Source organism: Pararge aegeria, chromosome 9 (genome assembly GCF_905163445.1).
Source record: "Pararge aegeria chromosome 9, ilParAegt1.1, whole genome shotgun sequence".
Taxonomy (NCBI): Eukaryota; Metazoa; Arthropoda; class Insecta; order Lepidoptera; family Nymphalidae; genus Pararge; species Pararge aegeria.
The window spans coordinates 2,664,672-2,688,950 of record NC_053188.1 but is presented as its reverse complement, the minus strand read 5'-3'; the positions used below and the strand labels follow the sequence as shown (position 1 = coordinate 2,688,950).

The 24,279-nt window shown below is 36.7% G+C and overlaps 2 protein-coding genes across 2 annotated transcripts; one reads left to right on the top strand and one right to left on the bottom strand.

Moving 5' to 3' along the window:
* The first annotated feature begins 40 nt into the window (after window positions 1-40).
* LOC120626618 (transmembrane protein 181) lies at window positions 41-19,451 on the top strand. Its single transcript, XM_039894235.1, has 12 exons — window positions 41-333; window positions 1,027-1,130; window positions 2,968-3,126; window positions 4,082-4,184; window positions 5,317-5,470; window positions 6,490-6,570; window positions 8,728-8,827; window positions 9,275-9,402; window positions 10,666-10,812; window positions 14,707-14,809; window positions 15,767-15,991; window positions 18,973-19,451. Exons 1-12 carry the CDS (start codon window positions 185-187, stop codon window positions 19,107-19,109), a joined length of 1,590 nt encoding a protein of 529 aa, XP_039750169.1. The 5' UTR covers window positions 41-184; the 3' UTR covers window positions 19,110-19,451.
* Window positions 19,452-21,987: 2,536 nt separating this feature from the next.
* On the bottom strand, window positions 21,988-23,768 carry LOC120626619. Its single transcript, XM_039894236.1, has one exon. It carries the CDS (start codon window positions 23,467-23,469, stop codon window positions 22,072-22,074), a length of 1,398 nt encoding a protein of 465 aa, XP_039750170.1. The 5' UTR covers window positions 23,470-23,768; the 3' UTR covers window positions 21,988-22,071.
* Between the last annotated feature and the right edge of the window lie 511 nt (window positions 23,769-24,279).

The window sequence follows — 24,279 nt, the reverse complement described above, 5'->3', positions numbered from 1 at the left end:
GGCAACTGGCAATCCCCGCGAAAAATCAATAATGCTTGTAAACAAGCCCTGCACGGGGCAAACTATTCTAGCGTATTCTATTTTATACAACGCCATTAATGTAACTTGTGTGTTTATTTCTTTACATTCCAATTATACATAGTAAATATATTTTGTTTATAAATAGTACAAAGTTATAGCAATCATGGATACGGCTAACGTAGGATATTCTTACCATTTGCCTTCTGGTGGATGGAATTATAAGATTCGCAATACGCTGTCGCAATTCAGCGATTTGTTTAGCGAATTCAATAAATACATTGCACCCGCATATCACCACGATCGTTGTGAAAGGTATGTTCCTTATATGATTTTTTTTTTTGGAAATATTATTGAAAAAACAAAGTCAAATTGGATAAATTAACTATTCCATGCTGTCAAATTTACTTTGAAAAACGAAGGCAACTAATATGACGAAATCGGTTTCGGCAACTTAAATTCGTAATTAAACTATTAAAATGTACTGCTTTTTTTTCTTGTAATATATTATTAAAATAATATATGGAGAGACAATAAATTCCCATTTTGAAACCCTTACGAAATGACGTGGTTTTAACAGCTTTCTGTCCTTCTATGACATCAAGGCGATAAAACGGATGTAAAGATTTCAATACTGTTATTGCGTTACTTACGTAGTAATACTAGGTTTTTTGCGTTTATATTTATATTAACGGTGAATGTAAACATCGTGATGAAACCTGGATAGTTCTGTCTCAAAGGCCAGTGAAGTCTATAAAACCGCACTTGGCCAGATTGGTGGACGACGGACTAAACCCTTCTTATTCCGAGAGGAGATCCGCGCCTTGTAGTGGGCCGGTTTCATAATGATGAGGTCTACTGGGTACCTATATAACGCAATTGTATTTGCATCACCCGAATTTTTAATTTAGTTATACTAGGCACCTAAAATAGTACGGATTGGAATTAGATCCAGAATTTTGCATTGCTTACGTTTCTACGTGCTTTTTAATGCAATTTTTTTTTCAGGTCCGTTCAAATGAGGATTTATTCTATGCACAAAGGAGAGTTTGTGATGGTTTTTATAGCATTTTTTGCGTGCTTCGGGCTCGGCGTATTCATAGGATTAGCAGGTAGGCCTCAACTTTTACTAGCTTACCTATACAACGACATGTTACTTCACGGGCTTTAGAGGTAGGTACTTTATTAAATGTCCCTGAGACTTATCTGTGAAACCGACACGCTAATAGTTTTTGAGTAAGGTTACTAAAAGTAAAGACTTAAAATGTTTTAAATTAGTTTGGGTAGGAAAAAATATGCTTCTTTTGATTTAATATTTTTACAGGGTGATTTCTTATGAAATATACTTGTGCACCCTTCAACAGTATTTCGTAATTCGGTTACACGTTTTATAAACGTTAATTGATTTATGTAAAACAGTCAGTTCCAATATTTCATTAGCTGCCTCTTTTTCGAGTATCGAAAATCAGCTGTGCCAAAATAAAATTAGCTTAATCGCAATTGTTTTAGGGTGTCAAATTCTATACAAACCGATTTATTTTACAAACGTTCTCCAAGAGCGCTGGCTATAGAATATATAGAAATCACTTTTCCATACAATAAATAAACAAAAGTGACGTTTGACAGCATTGATTGCAAGATTTACGCCTGTCGCAAGCCTGTCGCGAGATATGTAATACCACTGCTAAAGAGCGTGGTTAGCAGTGCCGGATTAACCTCGTAGCAAGAGTAGCTATTACTATGGGCCCCGCGCGAAAGGGGGCCCCCGCATATTTAATACCGCTCATCTCTGCCTGACTGAGTGACTGACTGACTGAGTGACTGATTGACTGAGTGACTGACTGACTGAGTGACTGATTGACTGAGTGACTGACTGACTGACACGCACACGCACACGCTCACGCAACAGACATTGCCAATATTAGTTTACTACACTATTAATTACCCACAAAATTGTAACCTATAGTTTTTATAATTTTTTATTAGTGTTTTTACCTACACTTGGAGGAATTATGAGGTTCAAATCCTGTCGGTTCCGAAATTTTTTATATGCTTTTTAAATTTATAAAATTGTAACCTATAGATAGCAAAAGCATATTGTATTTAAGATACGTACCTATTTAAGATACGTTTATTCGTACTTAAGATACGTTTATACGTATTAAAGATGCGCATCGAGTATTGAATTGTATTTTTATTACTTTATACTTAAGAACCCATAGCAGATCAAGGGCTTAAGGGTTTTAAAGAATTTGCTACGGGCCCCGCGCTTGGTTAATTCAGGCACTGGCTGACAGATAAGAATACAGTTTACACCACCCCTCCTCTTCCCGCGGGTGTCGTACGAGGCGACTAAGAGAATATAACGGAGAGCGGGCAGCAGCGTCCTCTGTGCTACTACTACCATCTTCTACGATCACCAACCCATCTGCCGAGCATGGTGATTATGGGCAAACCCCATAGAAAGAGGCATGTAGTCCAGCAGTGACATGTTACAGGCTATCAGTGGCGTGCACTTCATACATGCGCAAAAGTATTGCCTACCCACAGTTTTGATTAACTCCATTTTTATGCCATTTTCGACGACGACGGCCGATTGGCGCAGTTTGCAGCGACCCTGCTTTCTGAGCCCAAGGCCGTGAATTCGATTCCCACTACTGGAAAATGTTTATGTGATGAGCATGAATGTTTTTCAGTGTCTGGGTGTTTATATATATATTCTAAGTATTTATGTATGTTATTCATAAAAATATTCATCAGTCGTCTTAGTACCCATAACACAAGCTACGCTTACTTTGGGGCTAGATGGCGATGTTTGTACTGTCTTTGTATATTTATTATTTTTTGTCTTCCTGCTTTATGCATACCTAATCCGGTCAAAAGCTATATGCAGACCACTACAGGCTATTTATTGATATGCAACCATTTTGGCTTGAATGTTTTTTTTAGGTCCGTCCCCAACGAGTACCACCTCAGAAAGGGCTGTCAACGTAATCGTAAACACTACTGATATCTACCAGGGACCCATACACCTGCACAGTCCCGCGTTCAGCACACGGGTGCAGCAACTGTGGCTGTTGGCTCAGATCCTCACAGATAACGATGACGGTAAATTTCAAAGTCAAATATTTCTCTATTCAAATAGGCACATAGATGGCACTGTTAATGCGTACATTACATGTAAAATATGACATACAAGTGAGTTGATGGCGACATTGAAATTCGTCGACAACACACTTAGCTGGTTGTTTTTTTTTTGCTATCACCATCTAAGTATCACATTGTCATTTAAAACTACTAAAGAAGCAAACTGGTTAGAGCGATAATTTACACCCAAGCATTTTTATCGTTGACGTAGTCCTTAATATTATAATAGGACTTTTCTATAAGTTTACGTTTAATACAAACTTTGAACTTTTTCAGAGACATCTCCAAGATATCAACTGGTAGTTTATTGTAAATGAATTACTTATTTTATATTGCACTGCAAGTATATTTTTGATTCTAATGTTCAATTTATTGCAGACACATTTTCTCTTAAATTTAGATATATTCTTGCGAACATAGGTACATTAAATTTTCAAATATGTTTTGACTAAAATCTGTCATCATCTTAACATCTTTAAATTTATCTCTCAATGAGATGAATGCGATTCCTTTAACCCGACTGCGATATAGGATTAAGTAAGATAATAATAATACTACAAGTTCTTGAACTAAGTAATTAGCACCTTATTATTTAACAATATGACAAATGGCCGCAAACAGACTTATGCTGTGCGTTGGCAACAATGCGTTATTTTTATAATAGAACAAATATAAAGCGAACACAATTAGTACATATTCAACAGTAAAAAGTAATTGTAGAAAAAAAATCAAATAAAATGCTAAACCGAATGAATGAACTATTATTTATTTATTTCAAACAAAACTCTTTTGACTCATTTGTGATATACTCAAATGAGTTTTGTTTGAAATAAATAGTAATTCATTCATTCAGTTTATCAATTTATTTGCTATCATTAGGGCACCATACTCGAGAAACCTTGTCCGTTCTTTCCAGAGGAGATTTTCGACAAAAGCTTCCAAATCAGCATAGCAATAGAAGGTGTGGTGGGTGGCCACGTTACTGTCAACATTATCCCGGAGACGGGGGTCACTAATAGGTAAGCTACAGTAAAATCGTAAAATCTGTATTGTTCCCAATAGCAATCCCGAATAAACAGTCAATTAATCAAGCTTAGGCCTGACCCTGGAGCAGGGATGAATGCATTGCGTCTTATTATAAACTAGCTCCTGCCCGCGACTGCGTGGACTTCAGAATTGGGTCTAAAGCTTCGCTCGTAAACAATTTTCAATTTTGACTCGGGAACTACTTAAGGAATCGGGATAAAAGGTAGCCTATGTCCTTTTCAATGTCAAAGACTGCATACATGCCAAATTTCATCAAAATCCGTTCTGCGTTCTGCCGTATCCGTTTTGATTGATTGACAAACATCCACACTTCCACATTTATTATATTAAAAAAGTAGGTTTATCATATATATATATATATATATTTATATATGGATTACCATGCCTAATAGAAGTATTGATTATATATTGTAGTTAGTAGCTTAGTGCTCATTTTCACTAACGAACAAGGCAATGCTTAAGTAAGTAACTAACGCTTAATCAAAGGAGATTCTTAGGCATACATTTACCTTTCACCAATCGATTACACTAGGCAACTTATATAAAATAACTTGTGTGCTAGTGTTAAAAAAAAACCATATAAGAGAGTTCCCGCGGGAATAAACCTTAATCCACGCAAACGAAGTCGCGGGTATCTAGTCTTCAATAATAAAATAATAAGTACATATATAGTACTTAAACATATCAATAGTATTGATATATCTATTTTATGCTATATGTATATATGCACCACCAAACTATTTTCTGTATTTGTTTTCTTCGACATTGGTTGCCTGGAAGAAATCGCTATGAAGCGATAAAGCCGCCAAATTGTATACGTTGTTTTGTTACACTTTTCTTTTTTTATGTAATTTTTGCGATGCGTGATAAAAGTATATTCATTCATCCATCCGTTCAATGTTTTCTAAATTTTGAGTAATATTTAAAGTCATATTATGTAAATTTCAGATTTTATGAATGTCTAGCTATTATATTATTGTAATAAAAGGTCATCTCAAGATTGTTAAAATGTGATTAAATACCTATACCTTTGAAATAGTACTTTATAAACCATTGTTACGACTCTTCTGTACTGTGATCAAGTAAAATACTTATTATTTTTAGAACACTACATTTGAAATGCAAGAAACAGATATGCGAGGAAATCATGATACTCCACCTCGGGTCGTTGGAGTACACGCACTACGTCCTCAACATACAGATGTACGGATTGAAAGAGTTCCACTACCGTTATAATATCAGAGACATCGTGTTTTATGTACGTATTACTTTAGTCCATCTCATAAATTTAAGCAATTAAAATATCACTTGCTTTAAACGTGAAGGAAAAATATCGTGTGACAACCTGTATGGCTGAGAGTTCTCCATAATGTTCTCAAAGGAGTGTGAAGTGTACCAATCCTCCAGTTAGCTTCCATTTGTATGGAATAGAAAAAATGACATCTTATTGTAATACTAGGCAACACAGGTCACTAGATGGCGCTCTGTGGATTCCATACTAATCGTTTTTAACTTTCACCATACTATTATCCACACTTTGACGTAAATCAATATTTACGTCAAATTGTGGAAATAGTACGGTGAAAGTGGACAATGATTTGTATGGAATCGACAGAGCGCCATCTAGTGACCAGTGTTTCCTAGTTACACTTAGATAATGAATAATGATAAAAATGTTAAAATACTCATAAGACGAGGTGTCATAGCTTATGTCACGACATATGTTCCGTGCGCAGCGCAGCCTTATATGAAAATGGATTTCAAATACTATTAATGCTGCTAGTGGCCACAGATCTTCAGAGAAATTGACATTCGTTAGTAATTATTAATTTATTTGTATTCTTTGACATGCGCCTATTTAAACTTAATTGTAATTTATTATTTTATTAATTGTATCGTATTGTTATAAACTTTATTCCATAACTGTAATTAATATTATTGTAATTGCCAATATCTTAATTGTACTTAGTAGTAACATCAATTAAGATTTAAATACTACCCTGACAACAATTTGCATGCCAATTTGGCGTGGTACAGTTCTACATATTTTTTTCTGCAACACCTATTTACCTGTATCAGCAAATAAAAATGAATTGAATCTTTCTCATTGGAGAAAGGGAATTTGGGTTGATTTCACGTTATTTAAATGTACATCGACAATTAGCTAGAGAACGATAAAAGCAATAAGCGACCGACCTTAACAACTAACATAAATTTAATATAAATTGCTTTTCATTAATAATGGCAGAAAATTATGTGTGCGTCTCCTCTTTTCAGTTCAAGACCTACAATCCGGCATTCACACAAATGGAGACGTGGTTCAGGTTCATATTTCTTCTCACCACATTTACTGTTGCCGTAAGTATTGCTCGCACCAACACCGATAATACCTTCAAAATAGATGAAGAATCCTCGGAAAAAAAAAATAATGTCAATAATGTTTAATTTTAGATATAAACAATGTTGTATACTCTAAAAGATGTTTAATAGTTATTTATGCAACTGTTTTATAATAAGGGGTATTATAACATGAATGTGGCTCATGTGATAAACTTATTTTTATTTATTTATACTCTTTATTTACACCACATCATTCAAAAAAAAATAAGAACAAACACTTCAAGAATGTAGTAGAATACAAAAGGCGGCCTTATCGCTAAGTAGTGATCAACAAAACTTCAATGGGATTCACATATAAATAATTTATCGAACAGACTTAGTTCTGCAGCATACGCGGTTAGAATGATTCTTAGGCTTGTCTATTTTAGTTATATTCACAGCATTATCCTATGGCATTTTATTATAAGGTGATGCTGCCGATATTGATTCTATTGAAAAATTTAATACTCATCCGTTGGCGCAGTTTTCGTAAAAAGGGATAGTTTAGGATTAGTTTTTAGCAAAGTTTTTGCTTCACGTATCTTTATATATATATATATATTTCTTGTGTGCGTGTGTATGTCACTGAACTCCTCCTAGACGGATGGACCGATTTGAATGAATTTTTCTGTATGCGTTTGGGTGGTTTAGATTCACAAATCAACCCGACTAATAGCGCTGGGGTCAGTTAGTTAATATATAGATTTTACGTTTGGCTAATGGCGAAATTTAACTTGGCGTAGCGATTTATATAGATATTGTTGCGATATGAGTATATCCGACCGAATATTTGATTTATACCCAAATATCCCAAACATGCAAACTCAACATGAACTGTACCTGCATAAAGATTGATATATTATGCTACATTTATTAAGTACTTGGATTGGACGTGCCATTTAAAAACAATAAGAGGAAGTATACGTGACTGTTTGCATAATTTATGAAAATATAGAAAATATTGCGCTTGAATAAAGCTATTTTAACTTGTATTGTTACAATCGATTTTTAAATTGTCTACAAAGCACTGAGTTCTATTTGTAAGACACTGGAGTGACAGTTCAGTGCAATGTAGCATACATTTTGTTCCCATTTGAAGGTCAATGTGACATACGAGTGTCTCAGGAACTAGTATTATAGTCAACTCGTATTACTGTAGCGCCATTTTGGTAGTGGGAAACTTACCAAAATGGCGTCAATAATTTACAAAAATCAAAAACAATGTGAAGTTTATGAATGTTAAGCTTAATTTGCAAAAGTAATCCGATAAAGTAGGAATATATTTACGGTGCAATCAGCGGCGTAGCGTGCCTCGGAAGGGCCCTGTATCGAAATTAGTTTTGGGGGCCCACTTGAAGGGTAAAAATTACTCACAAAAGAGACTATAGACTTTTTATTATGTATGTTGCATATTTATATATAATTTATATTTTATTATTATATATTACGTATATTTATTTGTATATATACATTTTAGTATTTATGTATATATTAGAACAATCTTGGCACTATCCCGTTCTCTTGCTGTAAGTCCTATCTACGAAGGTTGCCAGTAAAAGATTGCTTGCAGCATTAAGGCCGCCTTTGCATGTCTACATTGTTCACTACATACTCCTTAACGTTTCTTTTCCTGTGTGTTACACGTGCAATAAAGTGTTTCTTTTTCTTCTTCTAAAATATCTGCTTTCATAGACAAGAGTCGATCGAGTCAATCGAAGTCCTTAGGTAATTATTTGTCAGTTGAAAAAAAAAAGATTTTTTTTAACATTTCTGAAGTAAAAACACAGACAGTTTTTCTGGGAAGCACGAGTATAAGTGACATTTTGGATAACATAGGAAAATGTTATCTAAAATGTCACTTTTTTGGTTACACAAATGTGGGGGCCTCTGTTACCCCGGGGTCCCGTATCATTGGTACGGCTGATACGGCGCTTGCCCCTGGGTGCAAGCAATGCAAACTTAATTTACATCCACATTTTACAAAATGAAATTACAGCGTGAGCTTATCTTAAGATTAAAATCTTCGTTAGATACAGCGAGCACATACTCAATAGAGTTAGTGCTAGCACATACCCAATAGAGTATCTTTGTTGAGTTGCTATAATGTTGTACCTTATCTATGTTATTTTGTTGTAGTGCTGGTTCGCTCACACACTGAGAAAGTATTCAACGCAAGATTGGGCCATTGAACAAAAGTGGCTGTCCATCTTGCTACCACTGCTTCTTCTTTATAATGGTAAGTAAAATCTAATAAAAAAAATACAATATCTATCCGACTGTAGATTTCCTCTATCTATATTATGAACAAGCTGCGATCCGCGGTGCTACCCGTCGTGAATGAAATATCTTTAATTTATGCTATATATAGCTGCTTTGTTAGAGCACGAAGGAAGGACAAACAAGGACACTTTCTCGTTTATAATATCAGTAAGGATCATGAGCGTACCCAGCTTTTGGTCTAGAGGGGGGCAAGTGAGATTTTTTTATGTAAGATGGCCTGCGGCTGTATTAAAAAAAAAAATTATAATCGATACTGAAGCCAAATTTTTTTTCATGTTTGTCCGTCTGTCTGTATCTCGACCGCCATACATTTTTCGCCCTTCTGCCCTCCCCTGCCCCCCTGTGTTCGCCCATGGTAGGGATAGTGAGGAATGGAATAAAAACTAGTTCGCTTGTCATCCAGATCCGCTCTTCCCACTGCACCTGGTGAGTGGGGGGTGCTTGGCCCCACTACTGGACACAGTATTCCAGACCACATTCCTCGCCTGCGTGATGCTGTCGTGGCTCGCACAGTATCATGGACTCAGACAGGTAAAGCCGATTCGCTCAGATGCGGTCACCTTTGTGCTGTGCCGTCTTGGCCCGTTTCGCATTTTTTCAAAGGCGCACAACCGCAGGAGAATTTTGGCGTATTGCTGACTTTGATAGTAGAATAGGCTTTAAGTCTTTCTGAAGTTGTACCTCTTCTGGCGCATTAGGAAAAAATTATAAGAGTAAATTTTTACGATGCGCGACACCGTCATAAAAAAACGACACTCTGAAGTTAGCTCAATTCAATTCAATTCTTGTTTATGGCTGAAGTTAGCTATAGGCAACATTTTAGTTTGACTTTAAAAAGGTTGGACAGTGTACACTTTCAATTGTCAGTCTGCGGGCTCATTTCGGTGATTTAATTGATACAATTGTACAAAAATCTCAAATTTTAATGTTCACTGAAACGTGGTTATCCGGTAATGAGATAACTAGATCATACGTTATAATAAAACTTTGTATTAAATGTATTAAATACCTTTTTTCTGTCGTTAGTGTAGCTTTTTCTACAAACACACAATAAGGCGAACGATAAAAATTTTCTAAAGATTTTTATCTTGCTACCCCAAACGAGTATAACATCTAACGCGTGTACGCACACTAATTTTCTATAATTGAATAATGTTTTTTTTTTAAACTTCCCGCTATGAATCTAAACTTCTAAATTTAAGTTTAAAAATCCGAAAAATATTGCTTTATGAAACTTCTATCAGACTTTTGAGGTCGAAGAACAAAATAAGTATTGAATTAGCAGGCAGTTCCAAGGATGGCCTATAGGTCAACCCTTTTTCTAATTTTTTTTTTTGAACTTTTAAAGGGAAACAACTATATCATACATGATTTTTGGGAATCTTTAACGCAACGTACATAGCGGAAGCTCTCCAAAGGAAAAAAAAAAACCCATTTTGAAACATTCTTTATTGGTGCTGTGCTCCTATTGGTCTTAGCGTGATGATATAGCCTTTAGATTAATGGGCTAGCAACACTAAAATAATTTTTCAAGTCTGACCAGTACCTAGTTCTCTTGCTGTAAGTCCTATCTACAAAGGTTGCCTGTAAGAGATTGCTTGAAGCAATAAGGCCGACTTTGCATGTCTACGTTGTGTACTGTACACTCCTTACTGTTTCTTTTCCGGTACGTTATACGTGCCATAAAGTGTTTCTTCTTCTTCTAGTTTCTGTAATCATCACGTTCAAGCAAACAAACAAACTCTTCAGCTTTATATATTAGTATAAGATTAACTATTGCCATTTTAATTTCAGAACGAGCGGGGTTTCGTATCGTTTTATCTGTTCAAAGTGATAATAGTGGGTCTGGTGTGGTTGCCCGCGATGGTGGTGGCGGTGTGGCAGAAGTACTACGCGTACTACGACCCCACGTTCAACTACTACATGAGCCCTAACTATCCCGTGAGTGATTCCACCTATTAGATAGATATGTATTAAAATTCAACATACGCACAGGAACTAAAAAGCAAAAAACTAATAATTAAATTTTAAAACACAAACGACGTTGAGATTTTAAATTGAATTTTAGAACAAAAACTATTTTGACTTCAAAAAAGATTGCGACGAATTGAGAACCTTCTCCTTTTTTAAGTCGGTTAAAAACCACGGGTACCAAATTGTACCAACGAGTACCAAATTGTACTCTCTTTATATCTATTTATATCTTTGTAACTACTTTTTTTTCTTTGGTGTACAATAAAAGTGTATTCATTCATTCATTCATTCACGGGTTGTCTGAGTGGGTCTGTGTGGCATCGTATTTACGGGTACATCCGAATAAACCGTGTTTGATTTTATTTATTTATTGTTATTAGGTACACAAAACACGTAATAACTGTAGTAGTTAAAATTCAAAATTCAAAATTCAAAATTCATTTATTTCAAGTAGGCCTAATATAAGCACTTTTGAAACGTCAAGTATGCATGTTTGTGTGACTCTACCACCGGTTCGGAAAGCAGATTCTACCGAGAAGAGCCGGCAAGAAACTCAGTAGTTGCTCTTTTCCAACATCAACATTTACAATCATTTTGCTATCTTGCGGGAGATGAGAGCGAGGCTGGCTGCTTCCATTCTACCTTGTCATTGAGGAATTCATCAAATGTATAGTAACCTCGCTGTACTAGATGCGTTTTTACACATTTTTTAAATGTATGCATTGGTAGGTCAAGAATTTCCTTAGGAATCATGTTGTAAAAGCGTATACTCAACCCCACAAAGGAGTTCTGCACCTTTCGCAGACGATATGCAGATATCACTAATTTATGACCGTTTCTGGTAAGTCGATTGTTAATTTCAGCTTTTGATTTATAAAGAGTAATATTTTGCCTCACAAAGACTATATTATTATAAATGTATTGCGAAGCTACTGTAAGAATACCTATTTCTTTAAATTTTTCACGAAGCGATTCGCGTGATCCAAGTTTATATATTGATCGTACGGCTCTTTTCTGTAGTATAAATATACTTTCAATATCTGCAGCTTTTCCCCACAGCAAGATCCCATAGGACATAATACTGTGAAATAAACAAGCCTAGCTGTTTCAACATCGGTAAGCTGTCTAATTTTCCTGATTGCATATGCAGCTGAGCTGAGTTTACTCGCTAGGCTTTCTATATGGGTACCCCAATGTAGTTTACAATCTAAGGTCACTCCTAGAAAAACAGTGGAGTTTTCTATTTTAAGTGTTTCTCCATTTATTATGATGTTTTTATCAATTTTTTTTACGTTAGGCAAAACAAATTCCAAACACTTGGTTTTTTTTGCATTTAAAAGTAAGTTATTAACAGTAAACCAGTCTGACACATGTGACAAAGCACGGTTTACGTCGTCAAAATTATCTTTGTTTCTATCAGTCTTAAAAATGAGAGATGTATCATCTGCGAACAGTACAATCTCACAAGTGCCCCTGACATGGTGTGGCAGATCATTTATATACACCAGAAACAATAAGGGACCCAAAATTGAGCCTTGTGGGACACCCATTAAGGCAGATGATCCCTTAGACTTTATGTCTTTTACGCATACCCTTTGAACTCTATCACTTAGATAAGAGGCAATTAAATTGAGTGCAACGTTTTTGATGCCATAGTGGCTTAGTTTTAATAACAACGTTTTGTGTTCAACGCAATCGAATGCTTTGGACAGATCACAGAAAACACCAATGGCATTCTGCGAACGTTCCCAGGCATCGTAAATATGCTTTATGAGTCTTGCGCCTGCATCCGTTGTACTACGACCTTTAGTGAAGCCGTACTGCTCCGGATGAAGTAAGTTATTTACATTAAAATGATTTAAAAGTTGATAAAGTATAATTTTTTCAAAGACCTTACTAAGAGTTGGCAAGATTGAAATAGGCCTGTAATTGTTAAGGTCATTTTTATGACCGGATTTAAAAAGGGGTATTAATTTACTACATTTCATTAGGTTCGGAAAAATACCCATATCAACACATTCATTAAAAATTACGGCTAGATAAGGGGCAATAACGTCAATAATGTTAGAAATGACCATCACCGACATACCCCACAGATCACCGGTTTTTTTCAACTTTAATAACCTGAAATTCTTTACAATATCTATTGCAGATATATGTTTAAAATTAAATAAAACATTGCACTCTTTAACATTATCTCTCAATATACGCTGAGCTGCTATTGGTGAAGAGCTTAGAGAATCTGTTAACAAAATGGGAACATTCTGAAAGAAGTTTTCGAAAGTATTAGCAACCTCCCTGTCAGACGTCACTTTATTGTTATCAACAATAAGTTCAAAATCCACATCACGAGATTTAGTTTTTCCTGACTCGTAATTAACTATTTTCCAGGTTGTTTGTACTTTGTTATCAGATTTCATTATACTATATTTAATGTGTAGCGATTTCGCATTAGTGCAAACATTCTTAAATATTTTAGAGTATTTTTTTACGTGTTCTACGAAAGTTGGAGTATGATTAAATTGTTTTTCATCATACAGCTCATACAACTTCTCCCTACTTTTATATATACCTACAGTAGCCCAGTCACTAAATTTTAATTTATTACTGACATTGATGTGCTTAAATTTGAATACTCTATTAAATTCGTTGTTTATAGTATTAAATAGTGCACTATAAAGACTGTCCGGATGAAAATGTTCGCACGCAATACCAGGGATTTTCGCAGAAATTTCACGTTTGAATCGCAATAATTTAGTCTTAGTTATTGGCCTACACTTTATAATTTGTCTGCTTTTATTGATAGTATTTAAAACAGTAATAAGTTGACCACAATGATCTGACCTTAAATTATTAATTATTCTTTTATCTAAAATGTCACAATTGAAAAAAATATTATCTAAGCAGGTTGCTGAAGTTGCAGTTACTCTAGTAGGTTCACTAAAAGTGTGACACAAATTAAAACATTTAAATAAGTTAAGCAATCTAGCAGTTGTTGCATTTTCTAGTAAAATGTCGACATTGAAATCGCCACATACAATTACTTTTTTAGTAGAAAGACTCAAACGCTTTAGTACATCCTCCATGACATTCTCGAAATCGCTAAAATCACCTGAAGGGGGTCGGTATACACTCACTATTATAAATCGCTCCAGCTCCACACAAGACAGTTCTGCAATGCGTTCAACAGAAAGACCAACTATGTCTTTTCGTTCTTTACAAATTATATTATTACGTACAAAAATTAAAGATCCACCGTGAATTGCAGTCCTTCTGAAGAACGCACTTGACAATATAAAGTTATTGATGTTTACTGCTACTTGTGTACCAGTGAGCCAGTGCTCAGTTATACACAGAATATGTACATTGAGTTTCTCCACAAACTTATTTCCTTACTCTCTCTCCTTTTTAACTTATTCAATAATAATACCCTTTCTTTCCTTAATGCCAGGTTTTGCCAGTTAGATCTAAATATACTTAATTAAGTTTTGTCCTAAGCCCAAAACCCAAAGTAGGTATGTAACAACTTGGACTTAAATTAAACAAAAAGTAAATATGAAATGAAATGAAATTATTTTTCGTTTTCATTTAAATTTCACTTAAAAAATAAACAATTAAATAAATATATAATTTATAATCCCTAAAATTAAGTTACGACGTTTTGTTAGAAAGATGTGTTCCTAGAATTGATTGATGAAATACGATCTAGGGTTATTCAAGGGGCGTATAAACAAATTCGGTGACCCACTTGCTCGTTTGCCCGTTATTAATATAAAAATATAAACAAAAAATTAAAATCGGTCCAAGATGGCCGCCGCCGAGCATTAAAGTTGTTAAATGTACTTACTCATTTGTTTGCAGATGGTGAAAATAATGTTCTTCGTTGCTGTGACGCTGTACTTCCTGTACTTACTCGTACTCATTGTAAAAGCGTATAGCGATTTGAGGAATATGCCGTTTTTTGGTAAGAATATTTCTTGACAATCATATTAACTAAGTTGACTAATTGGTTAGCGTAAACAGTTTATTCGCATTTTATATGAAATCTCAAAAAAATAATTCAAACTTTATATACATTTAAATACAGTCTATATGTGCCATTTTGTTAGATGACTATTTGGCATCTTGTAGATGGTAAGATGATCCCGTTACTGTAGAAATCTTGGGACTTCTGACCAAAAAAACTCGAGTAGTTTTGGTTAACATCATAACCTGACACTATCTAAGGAATTCTGGAAAGGCTGAACCAGGTGGAATTCTGAAATACTTACTCCTTCAGAATTCTACCTGTTACAGGTGGATACATAATAACCTTTCAGCCAAATTCTCTTAATTTCTGCTGAGTGGATGTATATTTTTGTAGTCCAGTTTTGTCCTGATGAAAGACCACACCCTTTATATTAATCAATTCCGGCCGCTTTCCCTCAACTTCTTGCTTTAATCTCATTAATTGTTCTCTCGTAAATCTCGCATGTCGGCAGCGGAGGCCCGAATCAATGGTTCTGTCCAGTGGTAAAAGCTCATAATTTTAATACAATGAATTGGTCTGTGAATCCGTACCGATCTTTGACCACTACCTTTTTCGCACGTTCTTGTCCTACGCGATCCATTCTCCACCACCAGTTATCAATTTTTCCAAAAACGTCAAGATACGGGATTCAGGTTTCTTTTGGTCAGGTAAAGTTTCAAATGGGTCCGAGGCGAAGTGTATCTTTGACATCGAAATTCTCGGACTGAGAACGCTTAAATTGTGTTACTCTTATGCAATTTTTCACTAACTACAAACAAGGCAGTGTCGAAATCAGTAACTCCGAAACAAAGAGGATTCCTGGGCATACATTGACCATTATTCAGCGTTGGTGGGTGGGATCTGGGATAAGTTCGTTCAAGCTAGTAGCAGCACGCGCGGCACTGGTTGCAGACATCCGGCTGCGCGTCCTGTCGGCGGTGGTGGGCACGGTGTCGCTCGCGGGCGCGCTGCTGGCGGCGCGCGGCTGGGGCCCGGCCGCGCTGCAGGACCACTGGGCGGCGCAGCCCGCCGTGCACTACGACACCTCCGCGCCCTTCATGGCGCAGTACGGCCTCTTCAACTTCACGCTCTACACACTGGCCTACCTGCTCTCGCCCGGCACCGGCTCCATACACGGTGAGAGGTTCGCCGACATAACAGGCACTGCTGGACTCGAGGCCTCTCGCAGTAGATGGCAATAGCGTTCCATTATATTCTCTTAGACACCTTATACGACCTTCCGGAAGATGAGGGGTGATGAAAACTTTATTCGGTAAGATAACACTTTTTGGTAAATGTTTTATAGGTGTCTATCAAATGTTCGGGGTGCAGAGGACTTCTAGAAAGCATCATCATCAACCCGTTACTGTCCCACTACCACCACATCTCAGAAAAGGGTTGAGATGTAGTTTACCATGCTAGCAAAGTTCGGATTAGTGCACTAAGACTCAACCGCGCCCTCGATGGCGCAGTACGAATTCTTCAACTTCACCCTCTTCGTATTGACCTACTTGTTCTCGCCCGGCACTGGTAAGATATTTCTTTCAGCTAATTTTTTTGTTAGAGTTCAGCGTCTCAAAGTCATTGTTTAAGGTAGTCCACCGTGCTAGCCAAGTGTGGATTGGTAGACCTAGCAAGTATACTCCTTTGGATATAGTCTTGCCTTAGCCCGGGCTGCTAGATACACCACTAAACTTGAACACGTACACAACGACACAACCACGCCCATCATGTTGCAGCATGACCTCTACATACTGTCATATTGACACGGTAAGTATTCCTATTTAGTCCTTGGTTATAGTGCCTTTCTTGTACTGCGATATGACCTTGCTGTTAACAAATAACTACGCCTGGACAGTAATAAAGTCAGGAAGATGGTGGGACTAACAGGGCACAGCCGATTAAACAGGCATATTCTCATCATAAAAGTTACCTCTCTGGCTGCGTAGAGCATGCATGGAGGCGGAGGAAAACACAACGCACATTGTGCTGGAGTGTACGGACGTAGCAGAGAAACGCAATCTCTACCTGGGATCCCCAGCAACATTTCCAAACAAACTTTACTTCTTTATAATATTAAGTTTAGATTTGCATTATAAACATTTCAACCAAGCTGACAGTCGACCTGATTCACAAATTCTGTCGCGCAATGCGCTATGGAGCGAACTATGTTGGGAGTCTCTCTTCGGGACAAAATTCGCAACGAGGAGATCCTTAAGAGAACCAAGGTCACCGATATAGCTCAAAGTACAAGCAAGTTGAAGTAGTAGTGGGCGGGTCATGTCTGTCGTAGGACCGATGGCCGTTGGGGCAGCCGCGTTCTGGAGTGGAGACCGCGAATCGGTAAGCGCGGTACGACTTCCTGTTCGCTGGACAGGTGCCCTTAAAAAGGTGGCTGGAAACGGCTGGATAAGAAAGGCGGAAGACGGTGGCAGTGGAGGCTTGTGGGCTGTTGATCATGATGATGAACCAACTTGCTGTGTCAGTTATTAATTTAACACGTTTGAAGCAGCATTTTTTTGATCTTTGTAGCCCGTTTAGTCGTTTTAATTTTTTTGGCCAATTTAGATTTAGCAGCAGTTTAAAATTATCGGACTACAGGTTTTGGTTTTGGTTTGATTAGGATTACATAACCCAGATGCCAGGTTCATTTTCTACTTCTGGATTCGTTAAGATTACTTATCAAAAATATAAAAAAAATAAAGAGAGATAGTCTTAATCAATATTTATTTACTTTTAGTTTTTAATAGTCATTTACAAAATAGGAAGGGGTTCATAACAGTTGAATATAAAAAAAGCGAACTAAATACAAAGTTTTTGTTAACTACTGTTTTAAACATAACAATACAAGGTATGCTTAACAACTTTACATTCATAATAATTGTGTAATTTTCTACCATACTTGATTTTTATTCAGTAATACTGTTTATATTAAAAGCCGAAATTAATAATGTATCCACAATCGAAGATTAAAATAAAACTCTTAATTGATGGATATCAAGAGACCAATCTAATATCAAAATCCGTGGACTTGGAATCCGTGAATGTACTCCTTACACGCTATGCAGCGTATCTGGATTAAATTGGAAATCATCGATCTGTAGATTTTTGATAAGATTATTAATTTCGGAAGAAATGAATGGGTAGCTAATATATATCTACCGTAGTCTCTTGGTTTGAATAAAAAACTAATTCCATTGAATCCACAAAAATACGTTGCACTTAATATTAATAGCTTATTTCATAAGTTTTCAGCCCCCTCTGTTTATTAAATTCGTTGATCTTGTTAAACCCCCTTTAATTAATGAAAAATGAAGGCATTCAATAAGAAAAGCATGTATAAAGTAGTTTTGAAAATACTCCGATTAAACGAACGTTTGATATCCAACGCTTGACCCGTGGGTCTTTCATCGTGAAAATATTGAAGACGCTAACTGCAAGTCTATTGATTGTATAATTGAGATCTAGATAATAATAAACGGTAAGAGCGGTACCAGCGGGTCAATGAGCTATGAACTGAAATAAGCCTGACACATACACGACACCGATGTACGCAGTGATTTGAAGGCGCAAAAGACCTGAACTGGAAAACGCAGCGTTGGCGGCGCGCGTTAGGTGGACAGTCGACATCAAACGAGTCTTATGGAACCGCCAATCACAAGCGACACAAGATCCTATTTTCAAATTGTTTCAAAAACCTATGATCAGAAGTGTTCACCTTTGTGTACATCGGTTGGGGGAAAGACGACCAGTCACTGAAGGTTGAATGGAAAAATAGTACTACCAGTCTTTGAAAGTAGACTGGGCGTTAAGAATATAAGTAACCGTAACCAGGTTTTGGTAATATTTTGATCGCACTCCAATGTAATACAACAGTCAGGATAGTCAGAGGTCCGACAAAGCAGTCTACACCGAACTATCGTGCGATAATTTCGGGGTGGAGCGGGGCGTGAAAGAGAAATCCAATACTGTCCTCAGGACCTTTACGCGATATCAAAAGCGTCGAACAACTCTGTTAATCCCTAGTTTTGGCAGTTGCGGTGACATGCTATTTTACGAGAAAATTAATTGAGAAATCTGCTAATTAGCTAAAGAATAATAATGTTTTTTTTTTTCAGAAACTGCCATCACCAAAGATAACCCTGCATTCTCTATGATCAACGACTCAGATGAAGACGTTATTTATGGTTCAGACGAAGAGAGCCGACGTCCACTTAACTCGCGCTCCCACAGAGCGACCAGTGAAGACATATAATTTAAACGTTTTGTAAATGATTAAAACAGACTATATTAAAAAGATAAACAGGAAACTGGTTGACCAAAACTGACATTATGTTCGGAGGATGAGAACTCCTTGATCCAGCGCTTCTTGTCTAGCTTTTTCGTGTTCAAGTCTGCTTCAATATATTATTAGTTGTGTAATTTTTTCTTGTTATAAATAGAAAATAATGAACAGTTCTCTTATTTATTTTGATGATGAAATAAAGTATTCCTATTTAAAATTTCTTACTTTTTATCCTTCCTTGGCAGTAAAGATTGACAATAACATACGCAACACGAAAGTTGAAAAAATGGACGACAAGGCTAGGTCAGGGTAGAACACTGCCCCGGGGAAATGTTCAATATAGACCTTTTACACAGCCACACCACAACTTAAAATTTAAACTGTCACAAAACCGTTGCCCAACAAAAGTTAAATCCAGGATTTAAGCGTAGATATATCCTGACACTAAAAAACACTTACATGTTTAATGCCACCTATTGAAATCCATACTAAGCTGCGTACTTATTACGTAGTGTCTGAATATATAGGTCAAGTTTTACTAATGTGCGATTAAGGTGAGGATATACCTACGATTTAAATCTATGCCTTAAAATATTATCTACTTTCGTGGCGATAACTTATTATATTAATATTAGTCTTTGTTGACTAATTACAAGAATATAAATATAGCTCACAAGGTCTACAGAAATATCAGTCAAGCTTACAAAAATAACGATAGGTGTTGTTTTGAAACGGTATATTTTCCTTCAAAAGCGAAGTTTAAAAGTCAAGTAGAATCTGCCACCAAGCATTCGCAATTCAGAATGTAGTATGATTCTGGGCTTAAGGTCTATCTTGGTCCTTCAAGCCGGATATTCTAATTGTTTCATATTTAAAAAAAGAGGAAAAGACATAACCATTCCATACTATCAGTTACTGTATCGATATACTAACAACGGGTTGAGAGAGAGAGAGAGATAGTGAGATCTCTCTTAGAGAAAATGCCCTGGAAACCCAAACCAATAAACGAGTTAATAATAACTCGCACTAATAGAAAACACGAGTCGCCCTTTTAGAGGTAAAAATTCTTGAGTAGGTAAAATAACAGAAAACCTCAAACCTAATATTGTGCTACTGCTGTGCACTGGCCTCCTTTTTTCATAGAGAAGAGGAATTTGGAGCTTCGATCCTGCACGCTGCTTGGGTTGCAACTTGGGTTAGCGAATATAACGTTAGTAGGAATAACCGGGATCAATCACCGAATACTTCGCGTGCAAGGAAAAGGCCATTTTCGAAACTCGGAGCTGGTTTGAGAAATAAAAATTGAATATCTAGGAATTTTTGGCAAAATTCAATTTGAACACAGCAAATTATTTGATTGGATTACATAAGACTTCACGATGGTAGTTAGTGAAAAACATTACCCGACACTTCGCACGAACCAATACTGAGAAGTATTGGCTCGTTTTAAACCATTCGGGAGCACCTAGAATAGAGAATAATAAAAAAATATAAGCCTCTAAGAATTTCAACTAAACAGAGCCTGGCCCTTATCTGTAAGTGATTGCTGACGTTGCTTCCTCGATTTTTATAAATAGATGCTGATAAGGAATACCTTTTGAATCTTCTGTAATTTTCCTCTGAATAAACTATGTTGTGCGTGGACTTATGCGTAGATTATGCTATATTATCTAGTACATTACATTACGCATACGACCTTTGTCACCAGTCGGCAATACGCAGTTGGTGGGTTGTGTCCATTTTAAGGTATCGTTAACAGCGGGAGGACGGAAAGAAGCCCATAGACATTGAGAAAATCCTACTTATACGAACCTTGCATAAGAGATTTCATTAGCCTCACAATTACACCACCAATTACGCCCGCAGAATTACTAACATGTAAAATGACAACAGTTTCATAAAGACGATTGAATGACGCCATTTTGCCGGTCGAGAGTCAATCTCCGTAATTTCAAAAATATTAAATAGAGGATTATTATTATATGATTATTATTATTTTATCTCCTTAGGCCAAATATAAGCTGTTGACGAAAAGAAGCCGAAATGTATTCCCAATTAATGTCTTTCAGAGGGAAAAAAAACAAAATTTGAAAGAGTAATATAGTTTACAAAATATCGATTAATAAAAAATCTTGAAAATGTATCGCATAAACAGCGCGATACAAAACCTGAAAATATGAGTTCCTACGTAAGAACGGGGGAGAATGTTGCGCTAGAGCAATATATTTAAAGAGTAGGTATGTAGTGAGTCAAGTCGGCCGCCCGACAGAGCAATGAAAGGGTGCGGTGGGAGGAGTTGCCCCTCTACCCACGACGACTGCGATAGGCCGGTAAGCTTGTTCTTCGTTGCGGTATTGCCGGCTCAATTAGTATTATTGTAAGCAGTGGATTCTTTCATCACGCATGCGAAAAATATGAGTCTTGTTATCCTCAGGTTATACTTTATGATCGAAAAATGCACAGTACACATTTTGTAATATAAATTTCAAGTATCTCGAAAATTTAGGTTCAACAAAAAAATTGCCGTGAATGGACTGCTAAAAAAGAAACTTATGTTGGCCTAAACAAAACTTAAAAAAAGACAAGTGATGGACCCTTTGCAATAAATAGAAAATATTAAATACAAAAATATTAAAATGCCATTAAAACAAATAAAAGCACATAATGAGAGACCAGCTGTAGACCAACTGAGGGATTACAAAATGGCGGTACTTCCGCCATTTTAAGCGTCCAGAATGAGTCTTCTTATAAATCTAGATTGAGTCACGTTTTTGATAATTCAAGTCACAATTTTTTAATAAATTAACATAACTAAATCTAAAATTTCTCTAAAAAATGAAACAGGACATGAACATTAAAGTTTAATCAGGAAGATAATAAATAAATGTCAGCATGTATCATAATATCTACAGTTCAACTCATACATACATAACTAATCTAAAGCTATAGCCTGTAAATTGTTCAGAGTATGAGTTATCAAGATAACCGGATGTGGTTGCAATATGAGGGATCCTAGAGGACGCTGGCGTGCGCCGCAGGGCTCCGCAGGCAATGCCTGCGGCGTGGCCGCCGTACGCCGCAGAACCGCGCCGCCTCGCATCACACACGTCACTCCTGCCCTAGGATCACAGTTCTCATTCACACTAGGTGTCTCATCATCTGAACACAGATCAATCACTTCACAGTCACTCTTGAGTGGATCACCACTCTTCACTTCATTGTCCGGTGGCTGGTCTGCATCCACAAACACTATATCCTTGTCCTCATTATCCTGCTTACTCTCTGCCTCATCCCGTAGTTTATCAATGTATTCTTGCATTTTCTCTGTAGACATCCTCTGGACATCCACCGATACGGGTCTACATTTTAACAGCATCAATTGGGCTTTGAGATCAAGAATTTTCTTTTTCCTTTGGTCAGGAAACACATGTCTCCGATGCCAGTAATCAATAGGCCTCCTGTATCTAACTGGAAACTGTCCTTTGCCTTTGCTAACTAAATTTTTACTATGTGATGCAGGGACACAACAATATCTTTCTATTCTTTCCCTAGAAAAGCTTGTATCCCTTTGAGCATTGATTTTTGCATTTTTCATGTATGCTAAGGAGGAAAATGGGTACGGTGGCCCTCTGTCGATATTGGCTGCACTTCTTGCATTTCTTGGCCTTGAATCTGCTTCAATATCCTTACATATCTTATTTTCATACTTTTCCCCGAGTGGCAACAGTTTCAATGCTGATAGAAATTCAGGCAGACCACCAGTGGGTACAACCTGGCTAGAGGGTACAATTTCATTATTACAAAGTCTTTCATGTGCTTGTAGAACTTCTAAATTATCAAAATGGCTGTCACAGTTATCACATAAGTATATGTCAGTGGATTTGACATAGGGTTCTATTGCTTCTATCGTGTCCCGGTCATAGAACAGATTTTCATTACGGAAAGTTACTAAGAGACGTCCATTGGGACGGTAGTAGAGAGACGTTGTATGATCACGGTTGTCAACATACCTCAGCTTTTTGTGCTGATAACGCGCGAGCTGTGCGGAAAATACTAGAAGAAAAGTGCTCTTGTGAAAATCGTAGCATTTCTTTACCAAGCTCTTCAGCCTCAGCTCCCAGTCTTCGGGCACTTCCTGGGGCCTCACGAACGGGTGGGAAAAGGCGACGTTGCTTGGCCACCAAGGCGGCTGCCGAATCTCTTTCGCAGTGTCGTGTCCCCAGGAACATGTCACCATAAATGTTATGAACTTCTCCAACTTCCTGGCCTTGATCTTTGACAGTGCCGTCGGGTTCCCGTCAGCGAAGAGCAGCGGTAGATTCGCGATCATATTTGCTGTCGCTTACGGTCATCGTAGTCGGCCAGTCAGCGCTTGCGATCTCAATCCACACAACACAGTAACGGTAACATAATCCGCCATGGAATCTGCTCGAAACCGATACATGTTAACTGCGAAACATTTGCTCTGCACTAGATACAAATTACGAAATTGATGATACAAAAACTTTTGCAAGCACCGAAATACATAAAATGCACAAACGCGTTCGTTAACTAAAAAGAGAAAGACTTATTTCTTTTTCCGTAACCCAACTCCACAGAGTATAATTGGTAAGTTGTTTGAAGAAGTCTTAATTATGGCGGGTAATGATTTTTTCAAAAAATAAAAACTCGCCAGCACAATAATGAAATAATGCCAATGTGAATAATGGAATGCTGCCAGATCTTGAATCTGAGAGCTAGGTATAATAAGAAGATAGTGCGTAGAATATAACAACGACTTATAATATACAAACTTGGGTGGATTAGGGACCTGGTTACTTTGAAATTCCTACATGACTAAATAACCTAAATTAATAAATTAATAAAATAGATTAGCTTTAAATTTATTGATTTCTACTGAAAAAAAAACAGTTTTTAGTTTCTTTCGGTAGAACAAATTCGGAACGAATTATCTGGCCTTATTTATTGTTCTTAGATCTGGCCTAACTACGTTCTCCCCAGATACGGAGTTCCACTGATTCTGTACATAATATTGTCCAAGATCAATAAAAAAATATAAATTGCTTTCTTTGTGTCCTAAAAACTTGTTGTCTATTGTCAACAAAGAATAACGTCAAATCAATATTAATCTGTGTGTCAA